Source organism: Phyllostomus discolor, chromosome 3, assembly GCF_004126475.2.
Source record: "Phyllostomus discolor isolate MPI-MPIP mPhyDis1 chromosome 3, mPhyDis1.pri.v3, whole genome shotgun sequence".
NCBI lineage: Eukaryota > Metazoa > Chordata > Mammalia > Chiroptera > Phyllostomidae > Phyllostomus > Phyllostomus discolor.
This window is the reverse complement of record NC_040905.2, coordinates 88,269,506-88,291,025: the sequence shown is the minus strand read 5'-3', so window position 1 is coordinate 88,291,025 and position 21,520 is coordinate 88,269,506. Positions and strand designations below refer to the sequence as shown.

Below are 21,520 nucleotides of genomic sequence, written 5' to 3'. Positions count from 1 at the left end.
AATTTTTAAAAGCAGACATCCAGAGGAGGAAATCTGATCACTTCTGCAGTATGTCCATCATTCACTTTTCATGCTGCCACGACATATGCAAACATGACGAATGACTTTGCGTGATGAAATATGGCTACCAAACCACACTGCTCCGTAACTCTCACCTCTATCTCCTTCTCATAAAGTTCATGTACGTTGACATGACTGTGTATCTCCCAAACGCAGCAGGACTGTGAGAAATATTGTAATTTTTGAAATGAAAATATATTAGTATCAAAATTAAGGACTTGGCTGGTTACCACTGATGGTAAAGAATGCAGTGGCACTGAATAAACCTATTTCAGTGTCTCCACTTATCATCTAAACCATGCAGTTTAAATTAAAGAATTAATGTTGACTTCCTGGATTTGAATATTTCAGAGATGCTATGATGATTTAAAAGAATTTGTCTTTGATATGTCACCTTTTCCTGGGATGATTTAAATCTTTAATTGGACTAATGATATTTTTTCTAATCTGCATTTAATAAGTAACTGTAATATCACCTCACCATGAAAATAAAAACTAAGGTAAAAAAAGAAAATCATAAGGTTGGAGTTAAACAGTTAACAGCATGAAAAACTGATTAAAATAAAATGATGAAAAATGCCTGCCTTTTTTCAACAGTGGTTGAGTTGGAGTCTTGCCATCCTCTTCCTCATCTAGATTATGTTTAAAAAACACAAAATATAAGTTAATTGTCTTTATATTAATAAAATAATAAAAATGTAAATAGAGCACATTAATAAACAAAACAGTATAAAGAAAGAGTCTGAAAAATAATCAGGATTGACGATCTTTTCTACACTGAGTGTTCAGGATTTCAAAAAGCAAACATATTTTAGACATCTCTAATGGGGCTACTGATTAACACTCACCCCTGAATTATATTCCTATACAACTGACCAAAACCTTAGCAGAATTTTGGAACCTTTATATTTGAAATCAGTTGACAAGATGATGAACTATGGCTCATTGAGTAGAACTATGACATTTAAAAAAATGGACATTGAAGATATTACATAAACTCTAAATGTGCCACTGCATCACTATGCAAATGATTACAAAGTAATTTTGGAGATACTTAATGGATATTTGGTATTTGTAAAAAACAATCACCACTTGAAATGGTGAGAAATTTGATCAGACAGAGTCTCTTAGTTTATACAAAGTGCCAGATTAGCCCTGACCAGTGTGGCTTAGTTTGGTGTTGTCTAGTTCGATTCTCAGCCGGGGCACATTCCTGGGTTGCAGGTTCAGCACCCCATCAGGGCACACACAAGAGGCAACCGACTGATGTTTCTCTCTTACATCAGTGTTTCTCTCCCTCTCTTCCCCCCTCCCTTCCCCTTTTTTTACAAGTAAAATTTTTAAAACACAAGGTTATACAGGAGTGATATTTTTCAAATATATGACATTGTGTGTATACATACATATGGTAAGCATATATGCATAAATTGGTCCATTTATATTCAAATTTCAAATACCTATAAATGTTTTCTTGGAGTTAATAATGGTTTTCCTAATCTCATGTTTTTTTCTTAATATAAACTTGCATCCTTTGTTTAAGACATATAAAACTTCCAACTTGGACAGGGAAGAGGACGCTGCAGTGGGCTCCTGAGCCAGAGTCCCAGCATTCCAATATTATCACTAACCCCTTTTCTGGCTGTGTGACTTAACTCCTCACTTTCCTCAGTTGTAAAAAACATACCTACCTCTTAAGGTTGTTACATTGCAAACATTACTGCACTTAGCTCAGCGCTTTACACAAAATAAGTACTCAAAGGGTGCTCTTTTTGTTCCCCTGTATACTACATGCCTCAGTACTCCAGAGAGACATGCCAAATATCTATGCCTATATGATAACTATACCAGAATGTTTATAATTCTGAAGACTTTTAAAATTGTATCCTCTTTTCTATAGTTTCAATGCTAATTTTGAACATAACTAGAAACATAAATAGAAAAACACAAAAAATATTAATGATATTTTTGAATGCTAATTTCTTATGCCTGTTATGGAACAAGAAACATTTCAATTACTACATTTAATTTTCTAGTATCAATTATTATTGTTCCTGTAGATATTTGATATTATCTGCCTTCAAAGATAAAAAAAAAATTATACTATGGACTTTCTGTATTAATTTCAAAGAGCTCAGAAATGTAAAAAAAATTGAAGCTGATTTAAACTAAGTTGAAAGTATTTACATTTTTACAATAAAGAGATAAATAGAAATGTACTGAACCAGTTTCCTACTTTATAAAAATAATGACTTCCTAAGATGGTGACACATTAATGAGCTAGTGTATAGAGAACATCCACTAAATTGTAGGAGGCACAAAGTAGATGCCTAATAAATATTACTTCTTCCCCTCCCATTATAGTTTTATATATTAATTCCTAATGAATTCTGTAAAGGATTTGTTTTAGGCAAGAGAAAAAGACAAAAGAAAAGAGGAAATGAAAGAATGTATAAACTAAACATAAATGCAGGAACATAAGAACAGTGGTGTCATAATCAGTTTACAGAAGTTTGAGATGAAATAAAGACACTATAATCAAGCCAGCAAAGAACTGAAAAGCAAAATGGGTCTCAACTAAGCTCTCAACTACCATTACTCTAAGCAAACAAGATAAATGAGGAAAGAAATAAAAAACAACATCAATACTTATTAATCTAGAAGAGATCAATTTTCAGAGACAGGAACTGTCCAGTGTTATCAATTTCAGAAAAAGAATGGTAATTAGTTTACAGGAATCAAAAATATGATATGGTTTGATGATTTACAGTGCAGATTTTTGCTTATTGCATGTCAACTGGGAATAGGACAGATGGAGATACTAGACCAAACAGAGGTAAGAGAGTGAGGGTGGAGAGTAAGATTTGGAAGTCATCCCTCTTTTCATAAACATGACATATAGATTTGTGGATGAAATTATCTGAAAGTCTTGTGAAATCTGGAAATCTCTTTGTGGCTTAAAGCACATAGCTGCCAGGAGTACTATGCCTGTAATTATGGCTGAACAGTTTAGCAACCAAATACAAATAGCCTGTTTCTTCAGAGAGACTAAACTGAGAAATAACATTGCACTTGATTTTTTATTACATTGTCTTCCCTGAACAACTTCAGATGCAGTAGATATAAAAATATACCGAATATCTCAGCATATAACAAATCCCCTGGTATTTAAATACCTTGATTTACCAAAAAAAAAAAAACCCCAGGAAATTAATTATTAAACTTCATTCCTTTCAATGTTATCATGCATTCTTTCCAAATTCAGATTTAACTTATGCTTCAAAGTAAAATGTTTTCTCTAAAGCAAGTATAAATAAAAACATACAAGAGCATGTTAGTAGGTATTTAATCAACATAGTTTCTGTTCTGTAATCTACTTTAATACCTTAAAAATTAATTATTTTGTAGATATTCTTGAAAGCCATAAATTTTACCTGAACAATTAGAAATGCAAAGTACAAATTTGACAACAGGTTATTTTATTAGCTATGTTACATAATAAAAACTACTTCTCTCCAAATTAAAACATTACCATTAATAAAATTTCTTGTTTGAATAGAAATTACCTTTATGTGTAACAGTTTTTTCAACAGATGGCTTAGAAGTGTCTAAATCTGATTTCTTACTATATTCCATACTTAGTACCACATCCTTAACACCAGGAGATTTCTCTTGTGATGACAATAATTCTTCTGTAGATATGAAAACATTTAAAATATTATCTAAATCTTATTTTAACCATTAAAGAACATAGTATAACGTCAATTAAATGACAATTTCAAGCAAAGTTCATTACGAAGTAAGTTTATAATAAGTAATTTCTGATGTAAACAAATGTAATAATCTGCTCTGAAATGACTGTTCACTTTGATTTCTTGAGCCACAGTTAAATGTCAGGCATTTTAATTCGGTGCTAGGGAGTCAGTAATTAGTGTGATTCATGAAACACAGGAATCTGGTAGACAAAAGACTGGTGTATGCAATGTGGACCAACTCTTCTCTCAAAGTCATTTCACACGTGAAAAATGTAAACTGTGACAAATGTTCTTACACACAAAAGTTGGCAGACAACACTGAAAAATACCCGTAACTACAGAGCCAAAACTAGGGGATGAAGTCCTTCCCTAAACTCATGGTGAAAGTACCATTCTTCATTCTGGAGTACTTTTTTCATTTTCTGTCTTTCAAGAAAGAGTTAGTAAACATTTAACTTCCACCATAAAAACATTTATCATGAAGATAAACATAATAGGAAATTGACTGTCTATCCACAATCCCCATCAGTGACTTGTGTGCACTGAGAGAACAGCAGAACTGTCAGCTCAGTGCCAGCACCGCGCTCAAAGCTTCACAGGCCACATCTCCGTTTCAGTCTTCACAACAGCTCCATGAGGTAGTTGTAACCAATGAGGACACTGAGGCTTGGATGTCAGTACATTTGCTCAGCCTACAAAACTACTCAGAAAAAGAGCTGGAGTTTTTAAAGCAGATTTAACTCTAAAGCCTGTGCTCTTAATCCCTGTGCCAAACCAAATCCCTGTCTTGAAATCCTAATGATGAATAACAAGGATTTCAAAACAATTTTCATAACGATTATAAGCACATGACAATATTTTCAAGTTCCAATCACATTCAAAATCTTGACAAATTATAGAACTATGTGATTTATTAGCCAAACTATGAATTTTTTGAGTAAAAGGGAACACTACAAATAACTACCCAAGGGAATGCTATAAATAATATTATGCTTTATTATTTCAACAAAGGTAAAAATGCAACTGAAATGCAAAAAATTTGTGCAGTGTGTTGAGAAGGTACTGTGACTGACTGAATGTGTCAAAAGTGTTTGTGAAGTTTCTTGCTGAAAGATGCTCCATGGTCAGGTAGACCAGCTGAGGTTGACAGTGATCAAATTGAGATATTGAGAACTACCAATATTATACCACATGGGAGCTAGCCTATATACTCAAAATATCCAAATCAGTCAAAGTTATTGGTGAATATTAAAATGTCTTTTTTTTAAATGGAGAAAACCATATGGACTTTTTGGCCAACCCAATCTATAATTTTCTAACAAAGTAATTTATATTTTTAAAATAAAAAACTTATTTCGGCCCTGGCTGGCATAGCTCAGGGGATTGAGCTCAGGCTGCGAACCAAAGTGTCGCAGGTTCGATTCCCAGTCAGGGCACATGCCTGGGTTGCAGGCCATGGCCCCCAGCAACCGCACATTGATGTTTCTCTCTCTCTCTTTCTCCCTCCCTTCCCTCTCTAAAAATAAAAAATAAAAATAAAAATAGCATTGTATTTTAAAAAATTAAAAAAAAATAAAAAACTTATTTCAAATAAGATTTACCTTGTCCTTGAAGATGAGATATATCCAGACCTTCTTTTAGGCGAATAACCACTACTCCATATTGTATGTCAAAGGCATCACTAGAAAAAAGAAAATATCGTAAGAATGTATCCCCTCCTCTATAAAATGAAGGCACTAATTGATGATCTCTGAAATTACTTCTAGCTTTAAATGTCTGATTCTTTAATATGCTTTAAAAATTATGGTGACAGCCATGTTAGCTTCATATCCTACACCATTTCTCTTCCCCTTTTCTACAACACCTCTGAAAACTATTTATGTGTAGATCTTTATAGTACTGACAGTCTACCTACAGCAGCTGTTTAAAGCAGTAACTATTTTTCTCCTATTGGAAACAAGCTAAAATTATGGAAAAACAACTTTCAGGAATCCCATCATATCTAATTTAAACCTGTAGTCCTAACCAAGAGAAACACATGAAGACAAAGAAGACTGATTTCACTGAGAATGAGAGCAGGCTGTATAGTATGAAGGGATCACTTCTGAAAGGAGAAAGGGTATTTTAAAAAAGATTTTATTTACTTATTTTTAGACAGAGGGAGAGAAACATCTATGTATGAGAGAAGTATCGAATGGTTGCCTCTCTCACGCTCCCAACAGGGGACCTGGCCCGCAACCCAGGCATGTGTCCTGATCCCCGGCATCAAATCAGAGGCCTTTCAGTTTGCAGGCTGGTGCTCAATCCAGGACTGGTCAGGATAAACGTATTTTAAGTAATTTAAAAATTTTTATAAAACTAGTTTAAAAAGTAGTTCTAAGATTTACATGCATTTGCAGAGATGTATTCATATGTCCTTTTAATTTTTTTTAAACACAAATGGGAGCATCCCATACAATAATACACATTAAACCCTAATACACAACTGAAACCAGACTTAAATTCTAGAACCTTTTTTTTTAATGTACAACTGCCTTTTTTTTTCACTTTTTAAAATTTTATTGTTGTTCAAGTACAGTTATCTGCCTTTTCCCACATCTCTCCCCCCAACCCTGGAACCTTTGTTAAGACTACAAATCATGAAAACCCAACTTCTCCTCAATCTACTAAGGCAGGGGTGTCAAACTCATTTTCACCGGGGGCCACATCAGCCTCATGGTTTCCTTCAAAAGGCCAAATATAATTTTAGGACTGTATAAATGTAACTAACTCCTTAACTAGAGGCAAGGAGCTCAGCAAGAAACAAGGTGCTGGGCCAGATAAAACAAAGTGGAGGGTGAGATACAGCCCATGGGGCTTGTGTTTGCCACCTGTGTACTAAGAGAACTTCAAATTGCAAAAACTTCAGGTTCTTCCACTGAATGGCAACAGGCTTAATGCAGAATGAATCCTTGTTTACAAAAAAGTAATAAACCCAAAGCCAAAGAGTAGTCACAACATATGACAAACCAGCAAAGCTTTAATTTTACTGAAAGCATTTAATAATTAACAATTTAACATTCATCATATACTTTATTAATCAATAGAGATTTTTTTTAAAAAGTAAAAGTATGAGAGCTGGCTACTTCCTCAAATTGTTTTAAGGCAGCTTCTATAAAGACCAAACTATCATACGTGACACAGGCAAATATTTACGTGCTTTATCCACAGATACAAGGAGTTCCAGTGAGGAGAATACATAACAACATGGACTAAGTAAAATCAGAAAGACAAAGCAAAAAAATTAGAAAAAGAAGCCACTAGAAAACCCATAAAAGCGAAGTTAAAGTGATGTGTAAATGAAAACTAAGGCTTCTGTTAGAGATCATTGGAAACAGGACTAAAAATGAGTAGTAAACCAAGGACTTACACTTCAAGGGATGGACAAGCAAAACATAGGAGTACATAAAAAAAAAAAAAGAAAGAAATGTGAATAACCTAAGAGATGAGCCAAATGATTAACTACAAGATTAGTTTGAGATATGAATGAACCTAAACTCCGAGGTTCATATCAGTAGTAGAATGCCTCCCTCAGCATCCAATATTATTATAGTGACTTAACTTAGAGGATGACGGGTCCAACAACACTCAGGAACTCTGCTGAGCAGTAGCTGTAGGGATGTGAGAAAGCTTACTAAGCCAGAGTATATGAGTGTGCCTATGTGTACATGTGTGCAAATGCTCCTGTGTATAAAGAGACAGAACAGTCAGGGTTTTTTTGTTAATAGATCATCAATTCAAAACCCAGATAACCGTGTATGATTCTTTTCATTCTTATGCTTCTACCAGAAGAGACTATATGAAAAACAGGCTTCAAAAATCAGTGCAAGCTTCCAAAATTAACATTTTTTGAACCAAGTTACTGAATTAAGGGTACACTTACTGGAATAGGTTTATATACATATCCACTTCCCTCATATCTGCTTGCAGCCAGTCTTTCTTAAATCCAAGAACAAGTGTGTTTGGTTTCATACGCCCAAGACCAGCAGCCTAAAATACAGGAAAAATACAACTTTAAAGATATACTGAGTCTGATAAAAATCAATAATACAGTGGTATTCTGAGTCATATATTTTGATAACAGGCACTAAAACCTAGAAGCAAAGGTCCAAATGCAGGCTCTGGACAGCTAGCTCAGTTGGCTAGAGTGTCATCCCAATACACCAAGGTTGCAGGTTTGATCCCCAATCAAGGTACGTATAAGAAACAATCAATGAGTGCATAAATAAATGGAACAACAAAGGCGATACCTCTCTCTCTCCTGCTTCCTCTAAAAATGCCCCAAAATGCAATGAACTGTATCTTTTTAAGATTTTAAATTTCTATTCCCAACATTGGGTGCGCCTCTTTTAGTTTTTTTTTTTTTAACTGTGGTAAAAAATAAATGAAATAGTTTGCCATCTTAACCATTTTTAAATGTACAATTAATTGGCATTAATTACATCCATAATGTTATACAACCCATCCCACTACCTATTTCAAAAACTGTCTCATCAGCAATTCTGTAACCATTAAGTAATAATTATTCATTCTCACCTCCCTCCAGACCCTGGTAAACATTGAATCAATCATAGAGAATCATAAAGACCCTGGTCTCTATGAATTTGCTTATCCTAGATATCTCCTGTAAGTGGAAATATCAATGTATTGTGCCTGGACTGGACCAGCACTAAAAGCATCACGTGGAAATTTATTAGAAATGCTAATACTCAGGCCTTAACCCCACGCCCCCTGAAATCATCTCAAAGGTTGGGCCTAGCAGCCTGTATTTTAACATGTCTACAAGATGATTCTCATGCATAATGAAGTTTAAGGACCATTGCTCTAAGGAAATATCTCCTTCATAAAATCTATTAAATGTAGTTATTAAAATGTTCCTATAAATTGTATGAAAGTAAGCAATGTTTACCCATTAGAAACAACCTTATGATTAGGAGTCACAGTCTACTTGAAATCTTTAAATATTTCACAAACAAGTGAATAAAGTAATAAATAATCATATACCTGCCAGCTACCTTAATAAACACTACAAACACGCACCAAGGACCTATGTATCTTTTTTCATGCCCTCTTTGTATTTTTACTATGTATTCCATTATTTCCTGGGGTGTCCAACCTGTGGCCCACAGGCCACATGAGGCTCAGGATGGCTATGAACATGGCCCAACACAAAATCGTAAATATACTTAAAACATTATGAGATTTTTTTATGTGATTGTGTTGAAATGTATTTAATGTGTGGCCCAAGACAACTCTTCCTCATCTAGTGATGCCAAAAGGTCAGACACCCCAACAGATAAACATACGTATATATTTTAAATTTATATATGCAAATCATAAATTTACATATCTTTATCTTGAAATTGTTCATATTCTTTCCTTAACCAGCAGTTTCTCCTTAACACTTTTTGAAGTTTATTCCTGTGTGTGTGTGTGTGTGTGTGTGTATATCCTTTCACCATTATATAGAATTCCACTCTGCATTATTATACCATAATTTTCAACTTTGCAGTTGATGGTAAAGTTTCTTTCATGTTTTTTCACTATTACAAATAATGGTGTGCACTTTGAAATACACTTTTTCACTTACCAAATTTTCTTTACAGTATACACTTACGAATGGAATGTCCTAGGATATCTACACACTTTCAAATTTGCAGAACATTGCCAAGTCAATCTACTTTACCACACAGTTCAAAGATTTCCATCTGCTCTCCACAATTCTTGAAACTTAGTATTGGCAGACTTAATTTTGGTCAATCTGATGGGTATGGAATAAAACTGTATTGCAGTTTTAATTTTTACTTGTCTTTTAGGTTTCCTCATTATATCCTTTGCTGCTTTTGTTCTCATTAATTTATATTGTAGTGTTCCTTTATATGTTCTGAACCATATTCTTTTGCTGGTAACATGTTATCTTCTTTAGGTGTGTGGCTTCCTTTTTCATTTTCATGTTTTCTTTATAAACACAAAAGCATTACATTTTACCTAAAAAATAAGTGATCTCCTTTTCATAGTTCAGCTTTTTGTGTCGCATTAAAAAATTTCTCCCCTATATTTTCTTCTAAAAGTTTTTAAAAATTGTCTTTCACAGAAGTCTTTGTAAGGATCTGTTATATTATTTTTTCATATGGATAATCAATCGTCCCAGCTCATCTTTCAATGCCACCTCTGTCAAATATTAAACTTCTTCAACAGGTGGCTGTATTTCTTCTGTTTGTTACATTGCTACTTCAATACCACTTCTTAATCACTATGGTCTTATGATAAAGCTTTGTATCTGCCAAAGCAAAGCCACTCTTACCCCTTGTTATTTCTGAGAATTGCCGAGGCTATTCTTAACCCTGTGTTTGTCAAGTTTTGAGAAACTCAAAACTGAAAGGGCTCAGATGACAGTACTCTGAGCCTCCCTCCTCCACTTTAACAAAGCAGAACGACAACTAACACCAGTGAGAGAGCTGCTTTTTAAGAAAGGGGTTCCTACAAAAACCTGCTGGCAAACACTGTATCAACCCATTTTTTTCCCACAACCTCTAGGACTGAGGAAACTGAGTTTCAGAGAAGTTTATTAACTTGCTCTGTCCAAAATCTGTATTTAAGGAAGTGGCAGTGCTACATTTAGAGCTATGACTGATTCCAAATCCTTCAATCTGTCTACTATGCCATACACAACACTGAAATAAAAGTCTTAAGTTGTAGTACTAGTTAATAAATAGTGAGAAATGCAATAAAGAACTAGAATTTCTTTAAAAAGTAAATAAGGGCTGCCATTACTTAACACCCCTACCAAAACCAAACAAAACCAATGAGGTTAGAGAGTAGGCTAAGATAATAGGTTTGTCAGCCAAAAGCAGTTTCTGTAGTCCCTTTAACTCTCAAACACATCTTAGTGGCTTACTTTAATAATTTAAAAAGGTTTACCATTTGTATTAATATGAAGAATGAAACCTAGATAAGTTTTTAAAAGCTTACAAAAAACTAAAATGTCATTTGAAAGGCATTAGAAATTCACCTGCATCAAATACTGGGCTCCTTCTCTCAAGTCATCTGCATGTACTGGAGCATAAAAACCTTTCATTTTGTTTTTAATAAGCCATCGCTGATATTTAACTTGATCAATGGACATCTCTTTCATGGCTTGTCTTCGAGGCCCCTTAAAAGTAAAAATATTAATAATATCTTTAATTCAAAAGCAACCTATTCCACAATTACAAAAATCTTGCTGTTACACGGGCTTAAACAAGGAGCCTAAACATGAAGGGTCAGAAAAGAAGTATACTAACAGTAGTTCATTTTCATGACAGTGAATTCTTTCCAATACTTATGAAAAGATGGAGTTGATGGAATAGTTAAGGCACACAGCAGGTGCCTGTAGAAGGAAAAGGAAGAAAAACAGACTGAAAGACAAGAAGTTCTCAATAAATAAATGCAATCAGAAATTATTAAGTCTGGAGAAGAGATCCTGTAGAGAAAAGTAGCCTCCTGTTTTTCCACAGGAAGTTCCCCAGTTTGTTTACTGTTTGCCCCAAATGTCTGAGTTATTAATTCTCAGTAACCTTGGAATATCACTGAAAATCAGAATGAGCTATACAATATAAATGCTTTTTCTTCATACTTCTGTTATACGATGAAAAACAGGAATGTAAGAAATGAGTTTTAACTAGCAATTCCATTTGATCCTTGTATACAATTCATAAAATGTATTATATACAAATGTATAAAGCAAAAAAAATCTAAAAATAAGTTTAAGAGTACACCCTAATTACACATGAATAAGTAAAGGAAAAATATAATTTGTCTTTCCTAGTAGAAAAAATGCCCCATTTTTAATTTCTCGTGCTCAAGATTCCAGCATGAATTGATGAACTTGAAGCAAACTAGAAAACTCGACAGGTCCCAAGTAGGATCCATGTTTCTACATGTCCTTCCAGCACTGCACATACACGCACACAAACACACAAGACATGGCTTTGGCTTTGCTGCTTTTTAGGTAGAAGAGCAGCTCTAGCAGGGGCCGAGACACGGGCAAACAACACACATTTCTAGTGCCACAACAAGATGAACAATTAAGCTTGGGAAAAAGCTTATCTGACAATAAATACCCCAATTTCTTGTGCAGAACAGGCAATCTATCATCTAGTGACTATTTTCAATATCAAAGATGCCAAAAAAACCCAGAAAACTACTTTTGGATGAATGTTTACCACTATTTTTAGTATTTCTTTTTTCATTGTGGTTAAAACAAACATTAATGGGTAATTAAAAGTGTTTCAACTTGGAAATTCAGCATTTGTTCTACTCTTTTTAAATACTGAATACTAGATATTTACCATGATTTGTCTACCTCCTTCAACCTCCTTTTTCTTTTTCTGGTAAGTAAACATTCCTAGTGTTCCCAGGACTTTTTGAGAAATTATCAGTAAGAAAAAAGACACACTGAATTTCATTTAGGCTCCTTAGTCATCAATAAACTATTCTGCTTAGCCAAGCCATACTATAAGGGCAACATAGTTTGCTAAAAACTACTAAAAATAAATAAGAAAAACAGTTAAGGTTTCAAATTCCAGTATCTTTTTAGAAATAAGGTTTTAAGACAGTTGAGCAGCAAAAATATTTTGACAAAAATAACTACCTTTTAAAAAGCTCAACAGATTTGTTTACCTTCCCAAATTATTTCAGCTCTACAAAGCCCCACATAATACAAATTATATACACGGAGTGAAAAATGTTTAATATAGAAAACAAAACAGACACTTACCATATGCACATGACCACAGATCATCAAACCAACATTTTTTGTGAAATCATGAACAAGATGAAGTAAAGCTGGGCGTGAGTTTGGAGCACCTGTCATGACAAGACACTGTGGCCTAATTTAAGATTAAATAGAAAAACAACATTAGAGTTTAGGTTTTTGGTAACATGGACATGATTTTAAATTGTTTCTCTAAGAATATATTATTAAGCTAGAATCTCATTTGTGGAATTGTCCTCAAGCCACAGGCCACAGAATTTTCATAAAAGATGACTTTTAACCGGGGTCTTTTGATGTATGGGAAATGCAGAAACAACCTTCTGGGAATAAACATCATGCCAAGTGTTCTTCGAAAGTAACAGGAAATAAATACATCGAGATTCTGGTAGGTGTTACAGAAAGGACCATACTGATTTAAAAATATGTAACAACTTTTCATCTTCTACAGGTAATAAATATTCCAGTGCTTTCACAAAACTTCCTGACAGCATGGCCCTACAAAAACAGGTCACTGTCCTTCTTAGCTTGATCACTTCCTAATTACTTCTACTTTGTAATAGTAGCCCTTTCTAATCCAGCTTAATTTTTATGACTGTTATGAGTAAAACCACCTATGGTTCAGAAAAGCCTTCTAAGGCTTCTACTTGAACTAAAAGTTTTAAATCTAATTAATTCTGGGTACAGCCAAAACTGAATTAAAATGCCTTTGCAAAGACACAACAGTGGCATGACTTTCATATTTATTTTCCCCAACTACAAATGGAAATCAATCTTTGATGAAAAAATATTCAGGTATCTATTTTATAAGTTCAAACAGATAAGCAAAACGTCTTTAAAACAAGAATTTATGTAATTAAAACAACAAAAAGCAAATAGATTAAAAATTCTGCCTTAGTCACTGAATTAATTGTTAGGGTAGTTAGTTATAAAATAAGCATGAAAACCTAAAGACTGAAAAATATACCAACATTCATAACTTTAAAAAACAATTCTGTCTGGGAGAAATGCTTTGGGGCAATCAAACGTGCGGTCACCCTCTACGGCCCGCACGGTGAATACAGCCCACTGTCCCCATCTGTGCTTTAGCTGGCTGTGTGGGCTCCCCGGCTACAGATTACATTTCCTAGCCTTCCTAGCAGCTAAAAATAGCCCTATAACTGATTTACAGCCCACATAATAGTCCTATTTCCAGGTCATGTCCTTTAATAAGGAAACTGGACATCTTCCAAATTTTCCTTTCCTTTCCTGTGGATGTGGCAATGACATTGACCACATGGATAAAACACCTCCCAGGGAATGGCAGACTGAGAAGATACAAGGAACACGGAACCTGAATGACCAGGTGCAACAAATATGCCATGAACCATCCGTCTCTTGAATAGCACATAACAATGATGTCTGTTATTCAGCCACTGTATTTTTTCTGCTTTTTGTTATAGTATTTTAACCTACACTCAATATAGCCTATTACTATGGAAATTAATTAGTAGTCCCCATCTTTACTAAATAGTAAACACAGCACAAAAGCTACATAATTTGGTATAGTTTTATCACACCAAAAAAGGTATGGTGCAAAATATACTAGGGATGACTTTGAGTAACAATGACAGATATGAACATCTGCTTTCATTTTAACTCCTTCCTCAAAAATTTCCATGATATAATGGGATCTTTTAAGCCACAAAACCACAAAAATATAAAGAATATTTACAATAGGATATAATAGTATTAAAATATTAAAAGCTAGAAAATAGATGGAATGGCAATACAATATTTTACAAACCAGAAAAAAGGCTAAATCCTAAATGAGTATAAGAGAAATCTGTGAAGCTACCTGATTTTACACCTAAAAAAATAACCCAAACGCCTAAGAGACGTTAGAGGCAGTAGGTGCATCTGGAAGTGGTGGGGGCAATGAGTTAAAGACAGTGAAATGAGAACTGCCTTAAGGTTTTCATAAGAAGCAACTAGACAAAGCCAAATTATTTCCGTCACTCTGATGGGCAACTGTCCTTGTCCCTTTCCAACCCTATTAGGCCAGGACTTGTTTGTTGGAGAGGGCCACTGGTCTGGGAGGCACCAGCAACAGTGGAGGGCAGAGACATCTACTGTAAATACGGAAGTTAGAGGACGCAGAGCTCCTGTCCCACTTTGCTCTCAAAACTCTGGTAGCCAGGAGTTTAGCGACAAGCAGATTAAAAGATTCTTTTCTGGGAAATCTAGTGAGATCAAAAAAGAAAGCCTTTAAGATGACTTACCGTATTTTGCTGTGTATAATGTGCAATTTTTTGCCCAAAATTTTGAGGGAAAAATAAGTATGTGCATTATACATGGGTAGTACTAATTCTGTTATCTATATGAATGTTTTTAATTCTTTTATTTATGCTTAACTCTAGAAAGCAGTAACAACATGCACATATGCAAAATAATACCATGGAATAGGATAATTGGTTTTGTTTCTAAATATAAATAAATAAAAGTTGAATTAAAAAATTAAAAGATTTTTTCCCTGAAAGTTTGGGGCAAAAACATGGTTGCACACTATAGAGGGGAGTGTATTATACATGGCAAAATATGGTAAATTTCTCAAAGGAACCATCAAGGCCACATCAATTTACATTAAGGACTTCACTAACAAGCCCTACCCACCAATGTAAAACTTCCCTGGCTAAGGATCACAGATACTTAAGAAAAGGCTAAATGTAAGAACCCCAAATTAAAGAAACAGGAAGCAGTGAGAAAGATACTTCAAGGACATAGAAACAACAAAGTGAAGGAAACAAAATCTTTCAGCAAGTTTAATGAAGGCTGTGATAGTGATAAAAAATTAAATAGGAAAAAAAAATGATTGACTTTAGAGAAAACAAAGCCATAAAGGAAAGAAAAAGGAGTCATAATTTACCACATGACTTGGCTCTGAATCATCTTTAAAAGTTATAAAAAATGCTAGGCATGATCTAATCAAAATAATGTCATTAAAATATTCTGGGAGGATGAGGTAAAGGGAAGGGTGACAGGGTGTGGGAAGTGCATGTGGATGAACGATATCAATAGATAAAGACTAAAATTAAAAATCAAAAAGTATAGCAAGACAAGCATGTTTAGAAATACAAAGTAAACACTAAATAAGTGTTGAAAGTGGTTGCCTGTGGTATGAGAGGAACAGGAGTATGATCAGTGGGGAAAACACTGATTTTAGTGACAAACCTAAGTTTTCCTCTTCAAACTATATAAATGTATAATTCTGATAAAAATCTTAAAAGACTTACTGGAATAAAATATTTTTTAAAAAATGTTCCCCCCATTATAATAAACCAAAGCAACAAGTTCGACAGCAAATTATCTTTGTTGAGTACATAATATGCTCTTCAGTTCTGGGATACAACTTTTTCCATAAAGGAATGATTTCTATTTTCTGCCATACTTGGCATCAAGTATCCACAATGCAATGAAATTAAAGTTTTCCTACGAGGGCTCTCATTCCTTTTTTAATTCCCCCCCCCAATTTCTCTCTAAAGTTGCAGATCTGTGGACTTTTCATTTGAGAAAAAAGAGGACATGTGGATCAAAACAAGTAACAAAAAGAATACACAAAACCTTTTCTTACTTGGAGAAATTTGGTAGAGCACGTCTTTTCTGGTGCTCATCCACTCCTAAGGTTCTTTAAAACACATTTTCCCTTTTGGTTTACTGACAAACATAGAACATATTTCTGTATTTCCTGCACAGAAGCCAGTAAGAGGTGATTCTCATGACTACAGAAAGTCACCTGTTCACAGCCAGGCTTTAAGTGAACAGTATGAGAATGACCGTCTAATGATTTATTTTTAAAAAATTACAAGTGTTGCCCTGGCCGGCAAAGCTCAGTGGATTGAGCTCGGGCTGCGAACCAAAGCATCACAGGTTCGATTCCCAGTCACAGCACATGCCTGGGTTGCAGACCACGACCCCCAGTAACTGCACATTGATGTTTCTCTCTCTCTCTCTTTCTCCCTCCCTTCCCGCTCTGAAAATAAATAAATAAAATCTTTTAAAAAAAATTACAAGTGTACTTTTAACTAAGTATAATCTGTAATTTCTTAGGATATACATAAGTGAATAATACTACAATAAATTACAAAATAAAGTATGTCAAAAATCTTTATGGGTTTCACACTTAGTAGTTATATCGTAGTTACATGGCTTCAGTGGCCACGGGGAAAAACACTGTTTGCTTGATGATACCTACCATTCAAAAGTCTTCAGATGAGATCTCTAAAACACTCACGTTTTTTGTGACATAGGAGAAAATTTATCTTTTCGTAAAATTTGATAACTAAGAACCTCAACCTTGTCCTTTTTTTGCTTTTTTAAAATTCTTTTAATTGTTGTTCAATTAGCTTTCTGCCTTTTACTCCCATCCTAGCCCACCCCCGCAACCCTGTTCTTAAATGAACTGCCCAAGTCCAACCAAAACAAAAAATATTCTACGCCTTTAAATAACTTTTCATGAAATGTCAGCATATGAACAAGTAAATAACTGATTGCCACCTAAGACAGAATGCTTCTATGTTACCTATCACTTACCGAAAGTTTTTCACGTGGTCTTCCACTCCGGAAAGACGAATGGAATGCTGCAGTGCGGTCAGGTAGGTCAGGGCTTGCGTGGAGGATCCCCAGTTCACATCTGTGGGGAGACAGTGTTACACAGCAGAACACTATTGTTAACAACTAATCAGTAACCAATTTGAGACACAAAGAGAGAAGGAAACAATGCTCACACATTTACAAAATCAATTGCTAAAATAAACTATTATAGTTGGAACTTTTAATAGTTCAAGTTCACAGGACAACATTAAGACAATGCTAATATGAACTGTGATTGCATTTAAAGAAAAAGTACAAATTAGAAAAGACTGAGATGACAGGACTGCAGACATGCTACACATGCAATTCAACAGTCTTTCATAAATAAACATTTAAAAATTATTGTTTATATAGCCAAAGGTTAAAAGGGAAAGAGGCAGCTCTCCAAATATTAAGTCCTATTTATAGTACTTAACAGTTTTAAGTTATTTGAATAGGCAATTTTTTCCCCTTATTGAATAAACACCCCGGACACAAATGTTGATTTTAGGCATTTGTTACTTTAGAGACATAATAGGCACATTATAGAAATGATTGCTTCTAAGATGGTTAAAATAATACCTTCTTTGTCCATTTCATTGTAAAGCCATCACTCTAATCCAAAACTTCATTATGTAGTATTAGAATTACAAAATGTTTCCTCACTGTTTTAAATGACTATACTGCAACTAGTCTTGTAATCTCTCCCTAGTCTATTCTATTGGGCCAAAATTTTTCAAACTAGTACCACTGGATCTTTCTTCTGTGTTATGGGTTACCATAGTGAATAGTGGACCAATCCTAATATATCTTAGCATCATCTTCTTATGTGACAATATACCAACAGTTACCAATAAGATACTTCTAGGTAATCTGACTATTTCCCAGTTAAAGCATGTTTGTCCAATTTTCCCTGCCACACAGTAAGCTAGTGGGAAGATACTATGTCTTCTGGCATTTTGTGAATTCCGTTGTACATATTACAGTAAGTACTAAGACATGGTAGGGTAATACATATACATATGCTTATTAAGCTAACAGCTACTACAGTATTACTATCTAATCCTTTCAGAGAATAATCTTTTTTTAAAGATTTTGTTTATTTTTAGAGAGAGAAGGGAAGGAGAAACAGAGAGAGATAAACATCAATGTGCGGTTGCTGGGGGCTGTGGCCTGCAACCCAGGCATGTGCCCTGACTGAGAATCGAACCTGCAACACTTTGGTTCGCAGCCCGAGCTCAATCCACTGAGCTATGCCAGCCAGGTCAAAGAATAATCTTAAAGCCTACTGAGTGCAACAGAATGTCAAAAATATAAATTTGTTATTTTTCTACAAATAGTTTTCAATTTAACTTATGGGTAAAAATAGAATTCCAGAGAATAAAATGTAATTGTTTTATTGAAACTACATGTATTTGGAAAAAAAATACTTGAAGTTGTAGACAAACTACATTTTAAATATATAAAAGATGAACCCCGGCTGGAATGGAACAGCTTAGTGCATTGAGTGAGGCCTATGAACCAAAAGGTCACTGGTTCAATTCCTAGTCAGGGCACATGCCTGGGTTGGGGGCCAGGTCCCTAGTGGAGGGTGCATAAGAGGCAACCACACACTGATATATCTCTCCCTCTCTCCTTTCCTTCCCTTCTCTCTATAAATAAATAAAATCTTAAGAAATAAGTAAATAAATATATAAAACATAATGCTTAGATATGAAAAATAACGAAGAACTTCTAGGTGTTTGTAGGTTGAAATACTAAGTAGAAAAGGTTACTGACCTGGTTTCTTGTAGGTAACATAAATATACAGCCCAAGGACTATCACATATGTCAGCAGTGCAGCCCACCAATTAATGACAAACATCACTATGCAACAAAGAATTGCTCCAATAAGTGATATCCACATATTGTAATATTTGAATGCAGGGCGCCATCCTAACAATAACAAATAAAATACATAAATAAAAGTCACATACCTCATCTGCTTTAGACAACAGTACATATTCATGTACAAAATAACTTTCCTTTTGGCTGCTACACAGAGAGGGCTTTAAATATTAAGTATACGGCTATATGAAACAGTAAAGTCATAGACCATTACTAATAACAATTAAATCTCACAATTCTTGATGGCCATAAAAAGAGTACATCTATTTATTTCCACATTATTCTATCTTACTAGTTATGTATGTAATAAACACTTTACCAAAGAAGTGTAAGTCAACCTACCCCAGTGAATGCTAAAAGCTAGAGAAGGTTTTTCAAAAGAAGTTTAAATTGAGCCCTTAAGTGTGGTAACTTTCTTTCCTGATTTTTACTATGAGATATACCCATATTCTAATCAATACACAAAACAGTTTCAACAAAATGTTCTTAAGAATTGTTAAAAATTCATCCATTTGCTAAAAAAATTAAGTTAATTATAGAAACATCTTATTTGGTGGAGTGTTTATGAATTAAGCTTCACTCTAAAAAATGTTGAAGATAATGCTTTAAAATGTCCATTCATAGGTGGTTCCACAGGTAAACCTATTATTTTTAAATCATTTCAATAAAATTTACAGTATTTTAAAAATTAAACTTTTAATTTTGAGATAATTACAACTTCACACAAAGTTATAAGAAATAATAAGAGAGATTCCAGGTACTTTTTACCTTGTTTCCCCCAATTACAGTGTCTTATAAAACAGTACTATAATGCCACAACTAAGATACTGGTATTCATACATTCACATTAAAGAAGAGTCCAGCACAAAAATCCTTTGTGTTGCCCTTTTAAAGCAGTACCAACTCCTTAAATTTATATCTTAAATTTGAAAAAGAATTAAGAAAATCTGAAACGAAGATACTTGTTTTCTAAGTTTCCACACTTTATTCTTTCCTTTTCTGAGAGATTTTTCGATCCCTATATGGAACAGTGCTTTTATTCCTTCATTTCCATCCCTGATGCCCAACTAGTGTCATGGTTTGTAACAAAAATTCCGTAACAAAGATATTTTCAGTTGATAAAGACCTCCCTCTATATTAGAACTCCACAGAACTCACTGTGTGAAAAATATTTCTGGACAGGTTAACTGAGTCATAATATTCTTACAAATGAAAGAGAAAGCAACTAAATAAGCAATAAAAACAAACCCCCCCAAAAGCAAAATAATTACTTCATAGTGCTGGTCAGAATTTGGGAGTAATGCTATCTTAAATGATGAAAACAAAACAAAAAAATGAATATTACCAGTAAACTTCATAATAAAGGGATCTTTGAAGACTCACTTAATCTGACTCAACTATGAACACACACTGGGCATTAATGAGCAAATCCCACACATACCATTTTAAAAATGCACTCAAATAATTTATTTCCTCTAAAATCAAAGACATTACCACACTTTAAAAACTTTTTAAAAGTGAAAAATCACCTGGAGATTTTGCAAGTGATGCATGAAATACTGAAAAATTGATCAGTGCATAGGACGCAAGGAAGAAGTTAGAGATAATTGGAGCAATAACATTCAGTTCAGCTGCAAAAGAAACAAGGCATATTTACTGGTATATTAGGACAACTTTAACTTTTCAAAAATTATGAATTATTCAAGCCTTTCAATAATAGTATAATGCTACTCCTATATCAACCATTCAGATTTAAAAATACATCTTGCCATACATACTTCATGTACTTTACTTTTCAGAAATCAAATCTTATGAATAGTTACAAACCCCTATACACATCACTTTTCCAAAGTTGGTATATTCTTTTTCTACTGCTATATAGTTTTACTACATACATATATATGGTCAATTAGCATTATGTGGTATTGTTTTAGGTGTTTTATAAGTTAAATAAATAGTATTATATGTATCACTCTGCAATGTGATTTTACATTTATTTGAAATTCATCCTTATATAAAACCAAGTTCATTCTTTTTTCATTGCTGAATATTATTCTGCAGTTTCATTCTTCCATTGGTAAGTGTTCAGGTGGCTTCCATTTTTGACTATTATAATTAACACTAAAAATATTCCTGTATATGGGCACATATCCAAGTTTCTGTAGGGTACATACTCCTAAAGAGAATTGCTGGATTTCAGGAAACTTTGCTAAATATTGCCCACTTGTTCTCAAAAAGCAGCTATACTGAATACATACCTAGCATTACATGAGAGTTAGTTTCCACAATTTTAATGAATCAGACCTTTAATACAAGTATAAGACCCATCAGCTCATGGTGATCAGAGGCAAAGTGCCAAAGAGCAGATCAGCAGAGGCCCTACTTCAGGAGAGACTCTGAAATCCTTCCCTTTATGCTGTTC

General features: G+C 34.1%; 1 protein-coding gene across 2 annotated transcripts in view; it reads right to left on the bottom strand.

Moving 5' to 3' along the window:
* Positions 1–21,520, bottom strand: part of SLC12A2 (solute carrier family 12 member 2) — a 90,365-nt gene that overhangs the window by 10,760 nt on the left and 58,085 nt on the right. The window contains exons 13-21 of one of the 2 annotated variants that reach the window (XM_028531312.2): positions 20,628–20,729; positions 18,991–19,146; positions 17,173–17,272; positions 12,610–12,721; positions 10,864–11,004; positions 7,735–7,841; positions 5,414–5,493; positions 3,624–3,749; positions 645–692 (exon numbers count right to left, since the gene is read on the bottom strand). In XM_028531312.2, coding sequence (XP_028387113.1) covers positions 645–692; positions 3,624–3,749; positions 5,414–5,493; positions 7,735–7,841; positions 10,864–11,004; positions 12,610–12,721; positions 17,173–17,272; positions 18,991–19,146; positions 20,628–20,729 — 972 coding nt within the window. The remainder of the gene's footprint in view (positions 1–644; positions 693–3,623; positions 3,750–5,413; positions 5,494–7,734; positions 7,842–10,863; positions 11,005–12,609; positions 12,722–17,172; positions 17,273–18,990; positions 19,147–20,627; positions 20,730–21,520) is intronic. The other variant, XM_028531320.2, reaches the window with a different exon arrangement.